The following is a 22,303-nucleotide window of genomic DNA, read 5'->3' on the forward strand; positions in this document are numbered from 1 at the left end:
CGGGGTATGCTATCAGCACTACTCTGCACCCCACTACAAGGTGACAGAGAGTGCAGTTAGCTACTTTCCATCTCCTTTAGCCTCAGCCCAGCCTCTGGGACATTCCTTCTCTGCCAGCCCTTTTGGGAGGCAAAGAGAGATGGAGTTCTTTGGCTGTGGGATTTTACACTTTGCTCCATGGTTTAGCAGCACACAAATGAAATGCAGGGGGTGAAAAGAAGAACCAACCTTGTGTCTGTTCTAACTGTGGGCCAGACTCGGGAGAGCTTTTAGGATGTCCTGGGTTTACAAATCACCACTTGTGGTCCCTGATCTCATCGCAGTGCCTACAATTCATCACTCACCACTGTGCTCAGGGCTTTCAAAATGCATGCATTAGTTTCAGGTTTCTCTAGCTAAAGCACAGCTCAGGACTGGTGTAGCAAGACCACGGCCAGACCTGCAGCACATGCTGCATACCCAAGCATAGGCTGCTGAGTCTTCTCTGGGTGGTGCTGTTTTTCCCCATGCAGATGTAACTCCAGCAGCTCAGCCCTGCACACCCATCTGTACTGATACAGATGTCCCTGCAGGATGACAGACAGGGATGATTCTCCCTTTCATCTCTGTGCAGGGAGGCCTGTGATTGAAGCTGCCATTTGCTTCTGGGGCCCCTTCCTGCTCCCCAGGACCAGTGATGCTTGCCTTGCTGCCTTGCTTTAGCCCAGTCCCATGGCCTGGAGCCCAGCTAGGTCTCTGCCTGCCCACCTCTAAAATCAGGTCTGGCTGTGATTTTTGCTGGCTTCAATTATCGGCAGTCCAAAATGGGAAACACAGACCCTTTCCATTGTGCTCTGCAGTTAGGAAAACTGAGCAGGTTTTTTTTTTTTTTTTTTTTTTGCCTTGGATGCTCTCAGAGCAGCCTTTTGGGAATAGCTCATGGGCCAGGAATGTGGCTCTTCAGAGCACAAGCTATGTTTGATTCTATTTTCCCACTTAAAAACAGAGGAAAATAGATCACATGTTAATTAGCAGCAGGGGAACAAGCTGCAGGTATATAAGGATTTTTCCCTTCTATGGGGCTGTCTGATTAGCAGACAGGCTACACAACACCATAACACTTTCAACACTGCATTTTTGCAAAAAGCACAGCCAGTGCCCAAAGGATGAATAAGGTGAGGGGAGGCGGGTGGGCACAAAAAGGAGGACGTGGGTTTGCTGAAAGAGATGATGAATCCCAAGCAGCATCCCTTGTTCTGCCAGTGGCTAGCAGTAAGATCTCTGGCTGAGTCCTTTATCTGTAAAATGACCTAACCTCTGAGCTACTTTAGGCTCTAATAAAAAGGCTAGCGGCTGGTGTGAGCTCTCACTGGTATCACAGCAACAGCGGGAACATTTCAGAGCAAGCTCAGTTTAGCCGCAGCCTCTGGGGTTCTGGGGAACAGCTCTTTAATGTCTGCAAAAGTGCTTTGAAACCCAGCAATGAGAAATGTGGAAGGGGAAGGACGGCGGTTATTGTGAATATGTCGGATTGTGCTCCAAGCGTATCTCAGTGCAACAGCTTGGAGTAATCATTCCTGCGACCTGAAGGGTATCTCAGTGAGATGGCTGTGCTCAGATTTCTCCTGACTGAGAAATATCCAAGGAGACCCAGTTAGCTGCATGACCTAAAGGATGCTTCAGGTGGGATGAAGCCAGCAAAAAGATCAAGCAGGCAATTCTGGATGATGCAACAGTGTGGAAGCTGTCAGTGTGATGCAAGGGCACAAAGATCTCTTATTTATCCTCCTCGTTGGGCAGACAGAGGTTCAGAACCATAGTGAGCTTTGGGCTCTCTCCTTTACGCCCAGAGCTGTTCGCAAGTCCCTAGAAGGATCCTGGAAACTTCTGCCCTTGATTATCCACCACCAAAAAGTCCTCTACACCTCTTAGAGTCATCCTGAGGAATATACCCCTCAGCCTTGCTGGAAAACAGAGTGGATTTTGTGGACATAAATTTAACCCACAAAGAAACAATTCAGACAAGGTTGTTGCACTCTCTCACACATCCCTGGAAAGGGAAGCAGAGAGAGGAGGTCCCAAAACTGAGCCATGCTGCTTAAAGAACATAATTTTGGGCTGTCCCTGGGGTTCAGGAGAGCAGCATCTCTCCACTGCCCAGCCAGACACACTCAACACTGCTGATGCAAATCCACAGGAGAAGAGCCAGTGCTGCCATCCTCCCATTTCAGAAGCTCGATGACACATTTTGGAAATGAAGGCTGTCTGGTGATGCACAGCACTCAAAGTCTCTTCCTTGCCAACAGCACAAAAGACCTAAAATGTTATAATAGGACTTCTGGTGTCCACCAAAGCAGTTCGTAGGAGAGACTGCAGGATTTCTGTTTCTCCTCCTTCCTGAAGCTGTACCCCTGGGTTATTGCACTTATTAAATTAGGAGCTGTAAAACAACTGAGTAAATAATAAATTGCCAGAAGGAAATAAAAAAAAATGCCACCCATTTCGGTTATTAGTCCAGATGAGTGAATTAGGTGTTGAAACAGCAGCTTTGAAGTTTGACTCATTAAATCACACACCAATTCAGTGCTTATTAGGTCTCCAGACAGATATATAAAAGCACCAGGCAGATAGGTTTGCTGTTAGCAATAGCCATTACTTTTTCTGCTGTGAGCAGCCTGTGGGTCTCATGCTGTTTGCTCGGTTGTGAGAGAAGAATTTAAAGCACCAGCTCCTGGTGACACATGAGAATTTGGGGATTGTGGGGTTTGTTTCTGAGGAAGGAGTTCAGAGTCTTTATTTAGGCGAAGAATTGTATTAAAATTTGCCATTTGATGTTTGAAAAGAAGACAAAGTGCCAACGATATATTCCCTCTTTTTAAAGCAGTGTGACAATCCTTCAAACATAACCACAGACTGGGATGAGCCGGGGTGTAATGGTGTGCTGCAACATGCTTCAGGCATGGGACAAGATGGTGTCTTTAAAATTACAGTGGAAGGCCAGCACTGAGAGTTGTCTGTCAACCATACATGTCTATCAAGACAGAGAGGTTATCTTGTTTTTCATCATCTAATAAATACCTGTTTAAGGAAAGAACAAAATCACCTGTGATACTTCAATGTTGTAACCTGAACCCCTGAACCCCAACACATCCATTCCGTAAGGGTATCATGTCATAAAAAAATGTGATAGAAAGCAGGTGATAACTGTATAAACACAAATAGTCAGGCAGGAGTAGAAAATGAGCTATGAGGAGACTTTCTGGTCCATCTGTCCCTGAGGAGGATCAGTCAATACTTAAAACACTACCAGGATGCTCAGATGCCATCATTGCTCAGCCATGAGCTGGGCCATATGTGCCCTAGACCAAAAGACACTAATAGAGAGTTTATCAAAAAATATAAGACCTGCCTTTAGCATAATCCTTACCTTAAAACATAGCCTGATTTTCACCTAGTCTGACTTCTCTAAGAATTTTGTATTCTAATGGGTTACAGATATTTTAAAACTAGACATCTCCAATGAAGCTCAGTGTTCAGACATGGCACTGTTGGCACAGACTATTGAAAAGTCCTAAGTGAAGTCTTCAAAGTTATGAGGTTAAAAGAATAATGCATTTTACATTCTTCATATTTACCTTATACTAAGAACAGTAAGATCATGATTTCCTGCTTTTTTTTTTTTTCCACAACCATGATTTTTAGAAATCTATTGTTTAAATTAAAAAGTAATATTTTCAGTTAGTAACTCATTTACAGGAACTGAAGCTGTAAGTCAAATGCATTGCAAGACTGAAAAAAGTGCTAGCAGTGGCAGACATGCCTGGGAATTCCCAGTGCTCATGCAATTTATAGGACCAAAGGTTTAACCAAATGTTCTGACCATGAACCCAACCCAGATCTCTCTGGGAGTTTAGTATTTCACCTCCTAACCCAGATATTTCAGCTGGAACCTCTCATTTCTTTAGGAATGAAACAACTGGGCATGTCTGTGGCCTAAGCTGACTTTCAACTACCAGCTGAAGCTCAGGAAGACCTTCTGAGATAAATAATACATAGAATAAATTCTCCTCCACAACTGACTGTTACTGAGACCATGTTGTTTTTGTAGCTGATCTGTAAGGCAAGGAAGGATAAAGCTGACTCATCTCACAGGCGTTTTGTGAGGTTTAAATTGGCTGCTGGTTACCTGAGTAAAGATGGGACCTAAGGGCAAGTTACCCATGTCCTTTCAACACCTCAGCTAGGAGCAGGTAGCAGCAGTAGGATTCAGTTGACTCCCAGAGCCCCAGTGCAAAGTCAGGCTGGTGTTGCCCTTGCTGTAGCTTCTGAGTACCTCCAACTCCTTCATCCTTCTTACACATTCATGTTCACACTTAGAAGGGTGGAATAATTCAGGTTGGAAAGGTGCAGATGGCAAGGTTAGCTGCAAGATCAGACCAGGTCATTCTGGACTTAATCCAGTCTGGTCTTGAAGACTTTAGGAGTGTTAAAATGTAGAGATGTCAGAGTAACGCTGAGGGATGTGACCAGGGCTCACAGGAAGACAGTGGCAGAGTTACAAATGTCATGGGTTAATCCCTCTTAGCAAGAACAGAGGCCATAACTCCAATTTTCCTCCATAACCCAGAGGATATGGTTGTTTGCATCTTGTCGAAGACAAAAGCCGAAGTTTTCACTTAATCATCTGGGTTCAGGAGCTGCAGCTTCACAAAGAAACACACATTCTGAGACACCTGATTAAAATTAAAAGCACAAGCTGAAACTCTGGACTTACCCCTGCAGCTTCCTCCATCCCTTGATTTTATGCTACCCCATTTTTAGGCAGGAGAGGCTCTGAGGGGGTACTGATGACTTCAGCTGGACACGAACTTTGTTATTAGGTGATTTTTTTTTTTTATTTGTCTTGCTAACATTCCAAGAAATATCTGCAAGGAGAATGAAGTCATGCTTCAGCTGCCAGCACTCCCCATGAGGGATCTGTTGCAATAATTAGCAGAGGCTGTTGCACTGGGCATGATTTTCCCAGGCTGTGCCCACCACATGGGTCCCAGCAGCCGTGTGTGTGATGCCAGCAAGGTTTCAGCTGCTGGCATGCAGCATCGCAGGCATGCCCAGACCCTTCCTGTGCACAGCAGTGTCATGAGACAAAAGGTGCAAAACCTCCTGGTGCCCCGTGATGTCCACATCCCCAAGGGTGTCCTCCATCCCTGCACTACGCCTGCTGCCCCCACGCCTGACCTCTTGCTGGCTAAGCCCTTCTCCTCCACCATCCGTTTCCCTTCCCTTCCTCCCCTGCTCCACTCGCACACAGCAGCCTCCTCCTGTTGTCATAACAACGAGCATCAGCCCGTGGCGGCTGTGCCAGCCCTTCCAGCAAAAACACCTCCTCGGGGGACAAAGCACCAGCTCCATCCCTGAGCCATCTGGCTGCGGTGGAGAGGAGACCAAGTCTCTCCCCCAGGCAGAGGGACAGGGGCTGCCTCCCCCCCGCCACGTGTTTTGCCATGTTCCCAGCTCTCAGTTGGACACACACACACACCTCGTGCATTGGTGTGCTGCCTCCACCCATCCCTCTGCCCCTACCACATCCTTCCTTCTGTCTGTCTGAGCCCCAGCAAGGGGAAGTGGGATGTGGGGAGCCCCAATATCCCTGGGGAAGGGTCCCCGTCCCCTTGTAGCCCCTGGGTACCTCTTCACAAGCCCACAACCCCACTCTGTGGCACCCCCAGGCATGGGCAGGATCCCACAAGGGTCCCAGCACACAGCAGGGAGCAGGGATAGCTAACGTAGCTGCAGGGATTCACAGAAGCCATGAAGCCACTTCTGATGTGAGGACATCTTGTTCCCAAGCATGAGCCCTTCTCACGCTGCCCAAAGAAACAAGCTACAGTTCCTTCCTCTAAGGGGCTGGCTAAGGGGACAGCTCCAGTTCCAGAGGCTCCCACGGGTAACATGCTGCTCTGAGAGGGACCAGGAGCACAGATGGAGCCAGAGCTGCCCCTCAAGGCACCTGGGGAACTGGGCACCCATCCTGTGCTTGGGAAAACCCTCCAAGTCCTCAAAGGCATTTCTTCTGACACCCTGCAACCAGCAGCTCATGGAAGACATTCAAGCCCAGCAAGGTGATGCTGCTACACCCAGAGGCACATAGGATACAGAGCACCAAGACAAATCAAAGAAAAAGAAAAAAAAAGAAAAAAAAAAAAAAAAGAGGTTTATGTGCTCTTTCTTCATCCCTCATAAACTTTGTGTGAGCTGCATTCAGCCCAGACTTTCAATGTCAGGATCAGAGACCAACACTCTTCTCAGTGGCTGTCAACTTCTCTTTCTCAGCTCTTTTCCAGAAAGCTCTGCCAGCTCCACCCTCGGGGAACATTCACAACCTTTGCACTGATGCTAGCGCACAAAAACAAAACTAGAACCCAACCAAAAACTCACTGGCTTGGCTGCTTCTTCCTGTGCACATTTGTCCATGCCCACCTCCAGCCCATCTTGGCTTCTGTCCTGCTGCATCTCCCTGGAGGCATCGCTTCACCCCTGTCCCCAGGTCTTTCCTCTGTGTTATTCCTTGGGTTATCCCTCCCACAGTGGCAGCTCCCTGCGGTGTAGCTCTGTGCAAGAATGCAGAACAACTGTGGGTAAACAGATCGTTTTCTTCAAGCCAGCCACTCTGCATGAACTCATCAGCTCTTCCCAGCAGTGGTGCTGACCCACATCTTCCAACTCAGCCCCTCAGCACAGTATTCTGCCTCCTTCAGCCAAGAGCCCCTACAAGAAGTTAAGGAGTGAAGGGATCAGGCTTCTGAAGGTACTTTTATGTCTGCAATGCTCATAAAGACCTGGTTATAACAAAAATTAATCTTTTTTAGGTTCCAAGTTGAGCTCCTAACCTGCTGGAAGTCTGAATCTGGGGAGAAGGGAAGGCCACTTCACTGCAGCCCTCAGGTATTTCCAAACCAAGGAATTTTTAGACTCCCAGAGAGAAGTGCTGATTTCCTGCAGTACTGTCACAACCTTCTGAATGTGATGGGCGACTGCATCGCAGTGGGAACTGACCTGTAACATCAGCCAAAGGACTCTTAATATTTTGATGCAACACTTGGCTTCACAAGGGAGGAAATGTCTGGTCTCTGTGTCTAGAAAACAAAGAGTTTTCAGGGGGAAGGAATTTCTTGGGACACCTGATGAACTGGAGCCACTCTGGAGATTTGTGTAAACCAAATTTGTTCCAGGCTTGAGAGATTAGCAGGGTTTAGCTGCAGCGTTCTCCAGACAGCTCTGGCTGCCTTTAAAGCCTCTCTGGTTTTAAGAATTGGAGAAACTCTTCTCTTTAAAGGAAAAATGATTCCTCTATTCAGTGGCTGAAGCACACACTGGAGGGGCTGGCAGCATATCTGGAACAAACATCACCATTGCGCAGCTGCCAGCTAATGCTCATTGCCTTCAACTGCCATAAAGGAAAATATAAGGTGTTATTGGGGTAATAAAGGTCCTGATCTTCCCCAAGCCCTGACTTTCACACGTTTCCCCAAGCCTACAGAGTCTGTTTGGATGCATGGACCAAGAATGTTGGAGCCATACCTCATGCACCTTGCACAGCCCCAGTTTTTGGAGCAGGGAGAGCTGTGCCCAAGGGTGCAGAGCACAGCACCCACCACCCAAAGCCTCCTCAGCCTTTACAGCATGAGAAAACCCCTGGGGAGATGTCACCCAATTTGTGCAGCTTTAGCCCTTGCTGCTGCATACAGTTTGACCACTGGAGTTTTCATAGCTGTATGACTATTGCTATCTTCAAGTGGGGAAACTGAGGCACAGAGCAGTCGTCTGCTTCCCAAGCTGAGTGTAGGGGACAGGTACATTCTGCCTGGCTGGCAATTAAATGAAAGAACAGTGATTCTTACAAAGCTGGAGAGGAGGAGGTCAGAGGTTGGAGATGCCCCTGCCACCACCTCTCCTTCCCAGTCACGCAGAAGTGTGGCATTTGTGAGACGTAATGGGGACTAGATGAGCTTCCCCACCCCTTCCCTCATCTTGCTCATCCAGCACAGCCACCGTGCTCAGAAAACAGGGCCAGCAGAGCCAAATATTCGGGCTGCAGGCTCTGATGTTTGGACACAGAGCAGCTGGTTCTGCTGGCTGGTGCAGCCCCAGCTGCCTGGTCACTGCTAGAAATCAGATAGAGATTGCCTTCCTTGACCTATTTTGCAAAGCCTCCCCCCACTGTTCCTCTGCTTTTGTCTCTGAACTCATCTGCAGATGTCCATCAAAGGCCAGTCAGACCACAAGAGGTGACGGGGTGAGGATGCATGGTGGGAAGCTGCCCGTAAGGGTTTACTGGAGCAGAAAGGAGTGGATGGGCTGAAGGCTGCCTGCTTTGTCAGAAGGACGAGTAGCAGGGGGAAATCACAGGCTTTTCTTTCTTTTTCTTTTTTTTTTCTTTTTTTTTTTTTTTTTTTTTTTTTTTAATGGACATGCTCATTTCAGGAGCAGTGCTGGAGGTGACCTGGCCTCAGGCATACATGGAGCCTTGCATCAGCTGGAGAGCAGGAGCAGAAAGGCTGGGGTTTGTGGGGGTGCTGGGGTTCACATGGGTGCTGGGGTACTGCCAGCCCCCAAGCTGCTCCCTGCAGCTGAGGGAGGAAGAAGAAAGGAGCAGGTTCCCTCCCTGCTCCAAAACACCCTGGTTTTTATTTTGTACATACCCCAACAGCCTGGTGGGACAGAGTCCGGAGCATCACTGGGGTTTGCAAAGCCTCCCCACGTCTCCCTGGCTGGGAGCTGGGGCTGGGGCGCAGCCTTGCCGGGCCAGGACAGTCGGATCAGGCCCTCCATGGGTTTGACACGGGCAGGACACAGCGAGGCGAATCGCCTCCAGAAGGACAGACACACCTGGGGAGAGGGGATGGTGTAGGGAGATGAGGAGGCACAGATGCTGTGCAGCATCCCAGGTTTGGGGGACACTGCTTAAAAAAAATCCAACCCAGTGCTGCTGCTGCCCATCTGTGCACTGAGTTGGGACCAGCCTCTGCAGAGCATCCTCTGCATCACTCTGCTTCACTGCCCTGCACCACAAGGAGGGAATACTAAAAAACACATTTATGGTATTTCTGATGGGGCAGCTGGGGTGTTTCAGGGAGAGGGCTGGGGTGCGGGACCTGGAGCTTAGCAGGGGGTTATCCGAATTTGCCTCTGTTGTTTTACAGCCTGGGTCTCTGTCTGGGTTAAATAAAATGGAAATTAAAGACTGCCAGTCATGCAAGTAGTAATATGTTGGGATTTTAAAATTTATTCCAACATGCTATTTTTTTAAAAATATGCTCAGACTGAGCAGACAATCTGAGCTGTAGTAAAGGCAATATTATACTTGTAAAAACTTCTCATTCACAGTACAGATGTCATTTACAATAAGGGTCACAAACATCAAATACTGAGTATTTTTCTTCTTTTTTTGTTTGTTTTTTTTGTGTTTTTAAATTTTTTTGACTTTTTTTTTTTTTTTTACATCAGACTGTGCTTTTACCTGTTTGTTTTTTTTCTTTTTTTTTCTTTTTTTTTTTCTTTTTTCTTTTTTTTTTTTTTTTTTCACTGATATAACCATACAGACATTGCAAGATGCAAGTGTAGAAACTGGAGTTAAAATAAAATTACAGGCAAAACTACCAAATTACATTGTACGCTGTACATATTTACAGTACCTTTTTTTGGAATGTATTGCCATTTTAAGAACATATAGAAACTTTCTACAGACTATTCCACTTACAGAATACATACACCTTTTAGAAAAAAAGGCAAATATTTATCTTACATGAAACCATGTATATTAAATTTGCGTACACATTATTATTATTATTATTTTTTACATTACATTTACTAAAGTGATCGTAAGTGCCATCATATCTCAGTAATGAAAACAGATTGGTTTTATGCCATCAGGACTGATTTTTTTTTTTTTACTTTTTTTGTGTAAATAATTTACAATATGGTTTTATTTGTAAATACTGTGCAATAGATGGAAATACTAGGAAGAAAAAAAAAAAAAAAAGAAAGAAAAAAAGAAAAACACATGATGAAACCAAGTAAGCAAATTAAAAACTGTTGCAAAAACACCAGAAAAGGGCTAGATCAAATTGTCTACGATTTTGCATGGAAAATGGAATAATTTTAATGATTTCAGTGTGACCAAGTATATTGCTTGTTCAGATGCTATTTTTGTGGATTTGAAACAAAAAACAGGCAAAAGTGAAAGCTGGCTTAAGGGAAACCCAACCGATTTGCAGATCTTTTTGGTGGAAGTTAAGGAGATGTGATGGGAGGTGGCCAGGTGGGCCTAAAGTGGCTCCGATGGAGCTGATAGGCAACAATTCAAAGGATGCTTGGAGGAAGGATGTTTTACTCTGGTCAACTGCAAGGAGGGGTCAGGCACCCAAAATTTGTCCTCCTCCGTGGCCTCGATGGGGTTAAGTGAGAGCACTGGTGGGGACGGGAGGGTGGGTTTATCAGCCAGCCCCACTGAGGAGTGAGACCGTATAGACACCCGGGTGGGAAATGTCCCCCATTAGGAGCAGGTGATGGAATACATTTCCCAGTCGTAAGCCATAAAGTCAGAGCTACTTCATCATGACTTTTAAGAGTTTCCTGCTGCAGTTCCGGGGTATCCAGCCAACAACCTGTGACTAATTAGAGGTGACACAGACCTACTTCAAGGTACGGGGGCATTCGGGGAACCAGCTGCCCCCCTCTCCTCCCATGGTCTGCTCTGTCCTGCAAATCACTCTTTAATCTTGATAAAAGAAGCTAAATTTATGTTTAACTCTAAGAAAAAATACATTATTGAAACTCCTGAAACACATAGGCTCACATACAAGTGCACAGGCCAAGTTCTCCTTGCAAAATGATTTTTTGGATGCCAGAGTATCCATTTGCCATTGAGTACTTGCATTCATGGGCACTTCACAAGCAGCTTGCCAGGGATGGGAATATTGGAGCAGGGCTTTGGCTGACCCACCGGGCACAGAGGAGCAGCCAGTGGCCATGTGCCTTCACTGACTATAAATTAAGAAGCTCTGCCAGAAGAAAAGCAGGAGATGTTATTTCCACCTGCTGATGAAAGGCAAAGGTTGGCCTTTGGTTTCTAATTTGCCTATTTGCATGATTAATAGATTCTTTTAAAAACAATACTGCTGCCTGCCTCTGCAAAGTGCCTGCACAGATATAAACTTATCCATCCCTGCAGCCCTTGCGGAAGGGAAACCCAAATTTGTCATCCCTATTTTGCAGACAGACCGGACACACAGAATTATATTAAACGCTGTGACTTGCAGAAAGGTTTCACCAAGTGAGAAGCCGGCAGGTGCTTCAGGTAGGAAATGCAGCCATCAGGGATAGCTGGGTCTTCAGCCCCACCACAAATAAGGTGCAACTCGATGAAAGTAAGCGGAGCCACACCGCCGCTCTCCTTGGCTGAGTACGAGGCTGAGGGAATCCCCAAATTCAAGGTCACACTGTGATGGCACGGCAGGGATGGAGCAGCCCCCAGGGACGCCCGCCCTGCCCGCAGACGGAGATGCTGGTGCCGGCGCAGAGGAGGACGCCCTTTCTGTGGAGCTCTGAGCTGTCAGCGGGATAATTAGCCCTTAAATATCAATATATATATATATATATATATAATGATTCTTTTTGCCTATAATAGGCCATATTGCGCCTGTTAGGTATCGCATGAAGCACCATTTCACCCCAGCCAGAGCCTCCCCGCCGTGCCTGCAGCTGCTGCACTGGGAAGCTGAACCAGGTTGAGACTCAGCGTGGCTTTTTTTCGCCTTGCTCCTGAGTTTTCAGCTGTCCCCGCATGCACCCGCTCCATGGCTGCCATCGGTGGGTGCAGGATCGGAGTGGGGCATGATCCAGGGATCATCTCACAGCTGCACGGTGTCGTCCCTCCTCTCCCCAGTTTTCAGCTGCACGCAAAGGCAGCCAGGCAATTGTGCCCTGTGCAGTGCCAGCTGTGACGCTCTGCAGCTGAGATGCAGAACGCTTCCACTCATCTTAAGTGTCTGGAAAAGCTTTAAAAAAATCATAAAAAATAAAATAACAATAAAACCACAAAAAGAACGCAATGGACTGAGTGGTTTCTGGATTCTGGTAGACTTTTTTTTTCCCCCCTCTGTTCAGAAATGACGGAGGGGGAAAAAAATAAAAAAGAAAAGAAAAACACAAAAAAAAAAACTACCTGTGCCAAGGATCAACAGGTCAAGGATTACAATACAGTTACAGAAAGAAACTGAGCAAATTTGATCTAGCCCAAAGCTCGTATCAAATACACCTAATGAAAACAGGATGCTGAGTGCACAATTGCTGCATTGTTTTTCTTTATGTACAGTCTCTCTCTATATATATATATGTATATATATTTTTAAAAAATTAAATACAAAAAGCTACCTTGGAATAATGTTAAGAGTGTGACAAGGGCAAAGTGGGGAAAAAGTGGCAGAAGCCAGGAAATTCAAACCTGGCGCTGGACTTGGAGGGATAGATGGTAACCAGGGCTGCTCACCACAACCAGGGCTGAGCAGCCTGCTCCAAGGCATCTCAGTACTAAGCACACACTCAAACGCTATTAAAACAAGGAGGATTTAAGCTGGTGCTTAGGAGTTTCTCAGAGCAGAGATGCTGGGCTGAATTGAACTCATAGCCCTGGGATCTGGCTGGCTTTGAAAGCAGGACCAGCTTCCAGGCTGGGGGCCAGAGAGGGGTAGATGGGAAAAAGGGAAACTTAATAAAAGTGCTAATTAAGGTAGAAATGGGTTCTGGACATTGTTTTGGTCGGTGTCACAGCCTTAATGTTATTTCCATGATATCTTCTTTTGTACTTAATTCCCTTTACAAGAAAAGCAAAAAAAAATAAAAATTAAAATCACAGATTATTAAAAAAACTATAGTATTTGCCCATGAAACGGGAACAGTTCGTAGCTCATCAAGTCTGTCAAGGAAATATGTTCTCATTCAGGGTTTTCTTTGATTTATTTTTTTTTTTAATTTTATTTTTTTAATTTTTTTAAAAAAGTGTATTACGTACCCGATAACCTGGAACAGCTCTGAAAGAAGAAAGAACTGGTCCACTGGTTAAATATTTTTATCATCTTCTTTTTTTTTTTTTTTTTTTCTTTTGTTAAAATAAAATAAAATAAAATAAAAGGTTTGTACAGATTCCATTACATAGACCAGAAAACCCTCTGAAGTAGTAAAGAGCCTGGTATCTGCTAGGGCAAACATGTATCGAAGATTTGTATTTTAAAAAGCATGTTGACGTGACGGAGAGGAATGGCTCCATCGGGTCTCTCTGTATTTGGTATCTCATCTATTGGCAGTAGAGGCCATTGCTCTGCCACAGATGGTCAGAGTGAAAAATTTGCTCTGGAAAAAGTTACCGTGCATGCTGGACAAGCCAACTGCAAACATTAACCGCTCAGTGTTGTAACTTTTTCTTCCAAAACACCAAAAAAGGGCTCATCTGCGCAATAAGGGCTACATCTGTGATATTCTGTTTAAATAAATAAATACAAATAAAATCGGGCACAGTAAGTCAGGAGTTACAGAGCAGAGCACAAACACCTCCGGCAACCCTAAAGCTCAGCAAAGCAAAACCAGCCCGGGCTGAGCAGAGATGGGATGGAGGGAGTTCGTCCATGACTTAAAAACTATGGAGGAAAAACAGTCACAAGGCTGAGCGTTTACTGCCACCCTTAAAGCAAGGCTGGGCATTTACAGAGGGCTTCCAGAGCCCAGAACAGAGCTCTCAGGCACACGCAGGACTATGCCGGGCGATGCCGGGTGTGGGATGGCAGGATTAAAGCAAGCAGGAGGCCAGTCCTGGCACCGGGGTTACATTCGATACATTCCTACGTTCTTGCAGTAAAATCTTTGAAGAAGAACTTTTTTTTTTTTCTTTTTTCCTTTTTTTTCCTTTTTTTTTTTTTTTTTTTTTTTTAATGTGTGTGTCCCTTTTTTAAAAAGTGCTTTGATGGGTTCTGCAGGAGGGAGAGATGCTCACGATTATTTTTTATTTTTGAGTGAAAAATTCTCTCACGGGGAACAAACCTCCCCCTCCTCGAGGAAGTGCTAGTTTCATTTACAAGTTCAGGGTAAACACATTTTTCAAATGTAAAGCAGTCTCAATTGTTTAAAGCACAACCATAGGCAATCAGAGGGATGCAAGAAAAAAAAAAAACAAGCACTTTGCGAGAATTAAATAAAGCATATAATAAATACGAATCATAAACTTCTGTACACAGGAGCAAGGGTTTGGTTTTCTTTTTAATCATTTAATCAATATAAAAAAAGTTTTTTTGTTTTTGTTTTCAGTGCATCTTCTTCCTCTTAAAATGCTTAACCCTTTCCTTTCTGCATCTCTCAGGCCCATAATAACGCACACCTAAATGGCAAAAAAGACAAGGTCTAACAAACCCCCTTCCAAAAAACTCTAAAAAAATATTCACAGCCTCAAACATTTTTGTACATTTCAAGCAACAAAAGGTATAGAAAAAGGCACAAGTAACTGCATACATGTGGAGATAATACCAGACTGGGACAAAGAAAACCAGGAATCTTCCATGGGTTTGGTCATTCACTAGAGTGCTTCTTATAGCGATGATTATACTAAAGGAAATAGTGTTGAAAATGTCTGTTGATTTTACATAGGAAGCCTAAAGGTGGAACAGATGGTGGAGGCTTAAGTACTTCCCGTGTTTTCATCCACCTTTTTTTGAGTTTGACCTAAATCTGCGTGCTCTAGGTGTGGACTGCTCTTCCTGGAGGTTCCCCCTGGGCGGCTGGGCTCTCCGGAGAGGTTTCTCCTCCGGACGGACAACGGGTGGGCGTGCAGGTGGCTGGCAGAGGGCTCTGAGAGGCAGCCAGTGCTGCTGCTCCGGTCCAACGGCTGGGCAGGGAGATCTGAGATGAAAGTGCAGGATGATTCCAAAGAAGTGCTTGAGCTGCCACATTGCTTCTCGCCCGGTTTTTTCAAGGGGTCGGCCCCACTCGTCGAAGGCTTTGGAGAGTGCTCGTCGTTTGTGCTGGGGCTGGCTGGGGATGCCGAGCAGCCCGCCTGCTCGGTGTGGCTGGACTCGGCGAATGCTTTTACCCTGTATTCCTCCTGGTCTGTCTTTTGCTGAAGCTCACTAGTCCTCATTTTCTCTTCCAAGTAACTGCTGCTTGTGGGCTCTGGGGACAGCGTGTATTTAGAAACTTTTGCAACTGGGGAGACACATGCCGATGACGGCTCCTGTGGGACCTGCGGTTCCTCGTCCCTCTCGGGAGCCTGGCTGAATTCCACGAAGCCACTGCCACCAGATGCAAAGTATCCCCCTTGCAAGGACACGACTGAGCTGGGCACCAAGCTGGGATGGGTGCTTGGCCTTGCCTGGACCATCTGGATGCCCCCAATGGGAATCATGGGGTACGGGGTCCTCGCGAGCTGCTGTGAATGCAATGGGAGGTGGCTGAAGACATTCTCTTCCCCTCGGCTGGGAGCGTGGACGTGTATTTCATGAGGTGCCTGCAAGGGTCTGGAGCAGATGGGCTGCGTGACGCCAGGTGAGCATGTTGGGCTTCTCGGTTCTATCTTCTGCACCAGACAGGGAAGAAGAAACAGCCAAATCAGTGCAATGAACATGTTACAGCACTAGCATCATTAATGGTCATTATAAGGATAGATTTGGTTAACATTTAATTTTAATTTGGAGGGAGATCGATCAACTGAGGGAGGCTCAGGACTCCAAACCCTTAAGGAGCAAGAGAGCCCGTGGCATTTGCCTTCTGGGTACACGAATGCACAGTCTGTTAGGGCACAGACCGAGGGCTTTGGTTCAGGCTTGGCTCTTTATCAGAGTGGCCTCTGAAACCCCAGCAGAGGATGCCAGCATTCCCAGCATCCTCGGATCCCTTTTGGTACATGGATTTTCTCAGCATCCAGAACAATATTAACAGTTTTTATTGCATTTTACTAAAGCAACATTACATCCTTACAGCTGCTAATTGCAAGGACGCTTTGGACTGAGGGAGAGAGCATGAACAAAAAGCACACCCAACAGTGTGGTCCCCACCACCACCCTCATGGTGTGGTCTGTAGAAATCAAGGGTTAAGACCCTACCAATTTACCTTTTCCTCTTTCTCTCCCGGTGCTTCACATAGTTTCCTAATGTACATCATGGAGAGATATGTGGCTAAACAGAAATGGATTAATTAGTGATGAGCTTATAACTAAACCCCTAAACAGGACTCCCAAGAAGAAGAAGCAACAGAAACTGAAATAAACTGTCCATTAAGATGGGGTTATATGATTTGAGGATTCACCAGAGGGCAAATCTATGGAACTGTGGAGAATTGACAGACCCTTAGAGCTGGATCTCTATGAAGAGGTGGCAGAGGAAGGCAGCAAAAGAGAGATGGGGAGAGAAAGCAAGAGCCACAGAAGATAGAGATTACTTGGCCAGCAGTTACAAAACCAAATGCTTCCTAAACGTCACTTATCCACACGGTCTTGGCAGAATCACTGTAAGGGTGCTGGGAAACCCAAACCAAATCCTCTCACTGGTGAAACAGCCATCAGGAGGTGGGGCTACCTGCAGTAGGAGCCAGTGGGAAAAGACATGGCCATGGTGAGACCTGATGCGCAGACCTGGACAAAAGCCTTACACTCAAGCTAAGCTCAGTTCATCCTTAAGTTTCCAAGTGATGGACACCATTACCATAAAGGACACTGAGCTCCTTGTGGGTATCCAACAAATCCAGCTCTGATCTTTCCGCCTCTTGTGGCCTTAACAGGAATGTAATTTTGCAATGAAAGCCTAGCTGTCCATATCAGCAATGAGAGGAAAGTTTCCCATTTGTGTCTTTATAATTGCTATGGAAAGAAGCAACAAAGGTGTGTTTGGGTGTGTAAGAGGAGCAGGACAATGGAGGAATAGGTATGTGGGTGAGAGCATAAGTAACAAGATGGGAAGGGGCAGATAAGCAGGGGTAGGTACTGCATTCTCCCAGTGTGGACTAGAGAGGTTAGAGGATTTGCTACAACCAGTAGCGGTGGGCAGTTTTCCTGACAGAGATGGTTTATAGCTGAAGGACTGGGGTTTCCACAGCCCTGAGGTTCACCAGACAGTTAATCAAAAGGGAAGGGAAACAGCATTAAAGTAGGCAAAAGCTTTAGCCTAAAACATCTGATGGCCTCTAGGAAGGTAAGGCAAGCACTCATAGTGGAAAGCACAAGGAAGGCAGCACCAAAAGAGGGAACGTTGTCAAAGACACAGGAGAAACGCACACTGGGCAGCGTGGCTTTTCTGGGGAAGACCTGGGTCAGCATCTGCCATGACCGGTCCTCCGAGGGCTGGATAAAGGCCTCTCTCTTCCCAGGGCAGGCCCTAAGGGCTCGAGTGTCTCCTCACACCAGTTTCACAGCAGAGCAACTCCAGCAACTGGATCTCATGTTCATCAGCATAAATTACAGGAGAGCCAGGCACATCAGCAGAAATGGGAGATCTCTTAACGTTCCACCAAACCCGACGTCTAATTTGCCTGTAGCAGTGGGAGGAACATGTAATTTTCCTTTACCCATAGGATTTGATATGTCCAGCAGAGAGATTAAATGATTTTCTGGACCCAGTGGGAAGCACCTCTCTGTGCTGAAGAGAGAAGTGAGATGAAATCAGAGATGTCCAAACAAACATTTATCAGCAGTTAATCTAACAGAGGTGGCTAGACATCCACATAGCCCAGGAGTCTGCAACAGGGCGTAAGACCCTTGGCTAGCCCAAATCTGGTTCAGGTCACTGACCACGGAAAAGTGGGTAGAGCTTCACCCAAACTGGTGAAATCTAAGAAATAGGTCTGAAATTCCCAGGGAAAAAGTCTCTTTGTGACGATTTCAGACATTTTTAAGTGGACATCCTTACTGCTTGCTTTGGGAGGAAAAGCAAGAACAGCTTGGTTCAGGGAGAGTAGAAAGCCCCTTGGAAAAGGGAAAACTTTATTTGTCCCTTCTAAGGGGACCAGAGCAGCATGTGCAGAACATGTTGTGGTCCACTGCCACTCTTTCCTGGGTTATCTGCGACATCACAGTTACAGACACTATGCACTTCTGCATTGCAAGGTTCAGTAAAAAACATACCAGAGAACGTATTAGAGGGCAAGAGGGGCTTGAACTTACCAGCTTGGACTCATAGAGCTGTACATTTTTGCCAAAGAACCTGTGAGGTAGAGGCATTGAAGATAATATTCCATGCTGGGCTTGATATGAGCTTTGAACTTTGTCATCTGCTGCTAATTTGCTCGTACCAGGCAAGTCCTCTTTCCCAGGGGATGGATACCTAGGTGACTCTGAACAGCCTGGGGGCATGCTTTTCTTCAGCGATAAATATCTGACTGATGACATCTCTCTGCTCGGAGACGAGTGCCTCACAGGGGAGACATCCCCTTCTGGTGGAAGGTATGTTCTTGGGGACAACTCTCTTCTGGGGGAAAGATGCCTGCTGGGTGACAGCTCAAGTCTTGGTGACACACATCTCAGGGGAGATGCATCCCTCCTGGGAGAGACGCGCTGGCAAGGAGACAACCCTCTCCCTGGAGACAGGCACCTTAGGGAAGACAGTTCTCCTGTTGGTGAGAACCGTTTCGGTGAAGTTTCATTTTTGGTTAACAGGTGCTTTCTGGCTAGCATTGGTCTGCTGCTGCCACCACCTCTGCCAGAGTCCTGGCTTGGAGACCACCTTTTTCTCGGAGAGGTGTCTTTTGAGGTTGACAGGTCCATAGCTAAGGACATCTGCGGCCTTGTGACAGACTCCCTTTCAGCAGAAGCCAATTGTTCAGTGGAAGTCAAAGCTGGTCTGTGGAGACTCAAGAAGCTGTGGCACACAGCAATGTCACTGCTGTCTGCTGACCACTTGGTTTCCAGCCCAGAGGAGGAGGCCTGCTGGCCTTCACCTACTTTTTGGCTGCTGGAAACAGTTTCTTGGGCTAAGGACAATGCTGTTTCAGTGCCTTCCTCTTGAGAAGATGGAGAGCCACCTAAAGAGTGCATTGGTGGGCCAGTATGTTTGCCTTCTGGCAACTTTAAAGGTGGCTCATCTTGGCTCTCCTCTTCCTCCTCATCTTCATCATCTTCATTGTCATCATCATCGTCAGATTCCTCTAGGTCTGAAAACTGATGTTCCTCGATAGGCTCAGATCCCTCCCGCCCCTCAGAGTCCTGGAATAGGTCTTCACTGGTTCCTGCAGAGATGGGCAGACACAAAACACAGAATATAAGACACACAAACAGACACAGGCTGGTTTTGTGCTGAATCCGCTCAAAAGTTCTAATGGGACAAGAGCAGGCAGGACCCAGTTATTTCCTAGATCTAGTTATCTCATACTTTAGAGCCTGCAGCCTTGCCCTCTCTTCCAGTTCTGCTCCTGATAGTCCCAGCACCTTCACTGCTTTGAGCTCAGTGAATCTCACCACTGGGACCATCTCCTCTGCCCAAATTTTGGCTTCAGCCGTTGCTCTGCCATAGGCCCCTGCTTCTGCCATACACCATCACACAGCCTGGCTACCTTTCTCCAGGAACAAAAAACAAGTTCTGGCTAGATTAGGAGAACAGCAGCACTATCATCCTTTGATATTCTTTTTACAGCTATTTGTTGTAATGGTGCCCACAAAATGTCTACAGCTGCTAAAGCACAGGAAGGCTGCTGGGATGACAGCTCCCATCTTCCATGTGTTGGGCCTTGTCCTATCTAGATAACATGACATTTAAAGATTAGCAAGACAGGTTTTTATTAAAAATGCAAACAACAGTGCTGAAAGAACCTCCGTGGTTTTTCCCAATTGTGATGCAGACATGTCTATGGAAAGCCTCACATCGTGATGCTTTGATAATTAGAGTCTGTAAACAGAGTGGAGTATATAGAAAGCAAATTCCAAAGAATTTGAAACTTATCTGCCTGTATGTATAAAATACAGTATCTCTCTTCTACTTGAAGAACCAGCAGAAGCTTTCTGAGATGAGCACCAAGCTTGCAAGCAGATTGCTGCTGGCTCACCCTCTGCTCTGCGCAGAGAAAACCTGCATTTTCCCATGCCAGATGTGCAGTGGATGCTAGAAAAATGAAAGCTCAGCCTGAAGAGGTCCATCGGGAACAGCCACTGGATGTCACTGTAGCTCAACAAAATTGTGCTGTCAGGAGGCTTTTCTCAAGTTTCCACTGCTCTGGAGGGGCTAAGAAAACACCAATTTCTCGAACTCTGCATGAGCCGAGCACCAAGGCGATGGGTGCCATGCTGATGGGACATGCTTGCTCCCTGCTTTGCAAGGGGAGAGCCTAGCTGCTGCTTTGACACCTGCACGGAGCCAGGCAGCTAACTGCAGCACTGCTGGCTTCTCCTCCCCATCAGTTCATCCTAGGACGCTGCTCCTCCTCCAATGGACACTGACACAGTTTTCCATGTAGGGCTGCCATCAGCAAGACGAGCCAGAAGGGAAACTCAGCAGAGTTAATGCAGAGGCTGGACCACACCTGCTTGCAGCAGGCAGGGTGGCTTTCAGAAGGCAACATGGCCACACAGGGAGAAGTCCCTGTGATCTGTGGATAAATGCCTAATTCAGTTTACTTTGAGTAACGGGGCCTTACCTGTAAATGTTCACGAACTATTTGGCTACCCTCTGACCCTAGTGGAACAAGGCATGTATTTAGCAGCTCTCCACCAAGAGGCTGGCTTGCATTGTGCAATGCTTGTATAATGATGGTGTTTGCTGGACCCAGGATCCAGCAGCGGGTTATTTGCAAACTCCCAAAGGAACTGACTTCAGAACAAATATTATTCCAAAAGACTCATTCTCCCGGCTCTGGGGTGAACTGTGCACATTTCTTGCCTGGAAAGGGAATGTATCTCACCACCAGAGCTACGAGCTAGTCCCTGCCTCTGGCTTGGGGGGCTGATATCTGTGGGCGTACGGATGGACAGACAGCTCCAGCCTCAGCCCCTGCTGCATGGTGTCAGGCCTGGAGAGCCTTCTCCTGTGTGGTCTCCTTTTTTTTGGCCCCAGTCACAGTACAGACAGGCGCTGGCCAGGACAGACAGCAAGGTCAGAAGGACAGAGTGAGGGAAACGTGAAGCCGGTTGCGCATTGGGACACTGTTTGCATTTCCCACAGAGGGAAGGGCTTGGTGAGTCCCGAGACATCCCAAAGGGACTTTGCTTTGGCCTCCTAACATGCTCCATTTGGGCAGAGAGCTCAGGCCTGAACCAGCAGCCCTGGCAACTTGCAGCACAGGAGCATTTTGCTGAGCTGATGGGGAGAGGAAGGACATGGCAGGAGAAGACAGGGGTTGGTGGTGGGGAGAGGGACAGAGGAAAAACATGCCCCAATAATGCCTTTGAGGGCTTCTGCACACCATCTCATTAAGTTTGTGTTATCCTTGTGGTATTCCACCAAACTGGTACAGTCACACCAAGCAAAACCAGTGCAACAGTGAAGAATTATGCTCCAATCTCCTTTTATAGTAACACCCCTTTCTTTCCCCTGCCCCTTAAATAGAAATCAAAACAATCAAGTGAAATACAGCTTGAGTTTAAAATAATCCAGGGAGCTTTAGGAACTGCTGCTCCCTCCCTGCCTGCCCCCGAAGGAGAGTGCAGCAGTATTCCCGCACATGTAAATAGCCTCTTTTTTTTTTTTTTTCTTTGCTTTTTTAATTAAATTACTCATTGCTAGGCTCTGTTCTGAGCCTCTTCAGGAAGAAGAGAGACGATAGTGTGTGTTTACACAGGGGAGGCTATTTCCAACCCACTACACTGAGAGCAGGGGATGCGCAACACAGCTGCGAACTCTGATTTCTCATGCACCATTTCTGCATTCTTTTCTCATCCATCTACATACCCTCAACTATTACAGCACCAAATACAATCTTCTGACCTTCCCGTTGGCTGTTTTATTTAGTATTTACTTGACATTTATGAGCAACAGGCCTCCTGACTAATGAGGCAGAATATATGAAATTTCAGCAGAAGTCCAGTGTTAGCTTTAACCAGGTGAAAAAGAAAATGGAAGAGAAAGGAAATGCTCCTCTGACACTGTGCCTTCCCAATTTCACCTTTCTGCATTCCTTCCTGGCAGACTGTCCCCTTTACACAAACACAAATGGTCTTCATCAATGGGAGGAAATGGGGACTGTATATTTTTCGTAATTCTAAAATTACATGGGTTGCTTGCATAATGCAATACAGTCCAGACAGCGCAACGCATTCCAGCAAGCTGCCGCACAGCCAACAGCAACACGGCGAGAGAAGTCCTC

General features: G+C 46.5%; 1 protein-coding gene across 6 annotated transcripts in view; it reads right to left on the reverse strand.

Annotated features, from left to right (window-relative positions):
• Window positions 1–13,972: 13,972 nt before the first annotated feature.
• Window positions 13,973–22,303, reverse strand: part of HIVEP3 (HIVEP zinc finger 3) — a 257,490-nt gene continuing 249,159 nt past the window's right edge. For 5 of the 6 annotated variants that reach the window (XM_032202102.1, XM_032202101.1, XM_032202105.1 and 2 more), the window contains 2 exons: window positions 18,177–19,237; window positions 13,973–15,598 (listed from right to left, as the gene is read on the reverse strand). In XM_032202102.1, coding sequence (XP_032057993.1) covers window positions 14,705–15,598; window positions 18,177–19,237 — 1,955 coding nt within the window. In that variant the 3' untranslated portion in view covers window positions 13,973–14,704. Of the gene's footprint in view, window positions 15,599–16,132; window positions 16,198–18,176; window positions 19,238–22,303 lie in introns of all 6 variants that reach the window. The other variant, XM_032202106.1, reaches the window with a different exon arrangement.

The sequence above is a fragment of the Aythya fuligula genome, chromosome 23, assembly GCF_009819795.1.
Source record: "Aythya fuligula isolate bAytFul2 chromosome 23, bAytFul2.pri, whole genome shotgun sequence".
Classification (NCBI taxonomy): Eukaryota; Metazoa; Chordata; class Aves; order Anseriformes; family Anatidae; genus Aythya; species Aythya fuligula.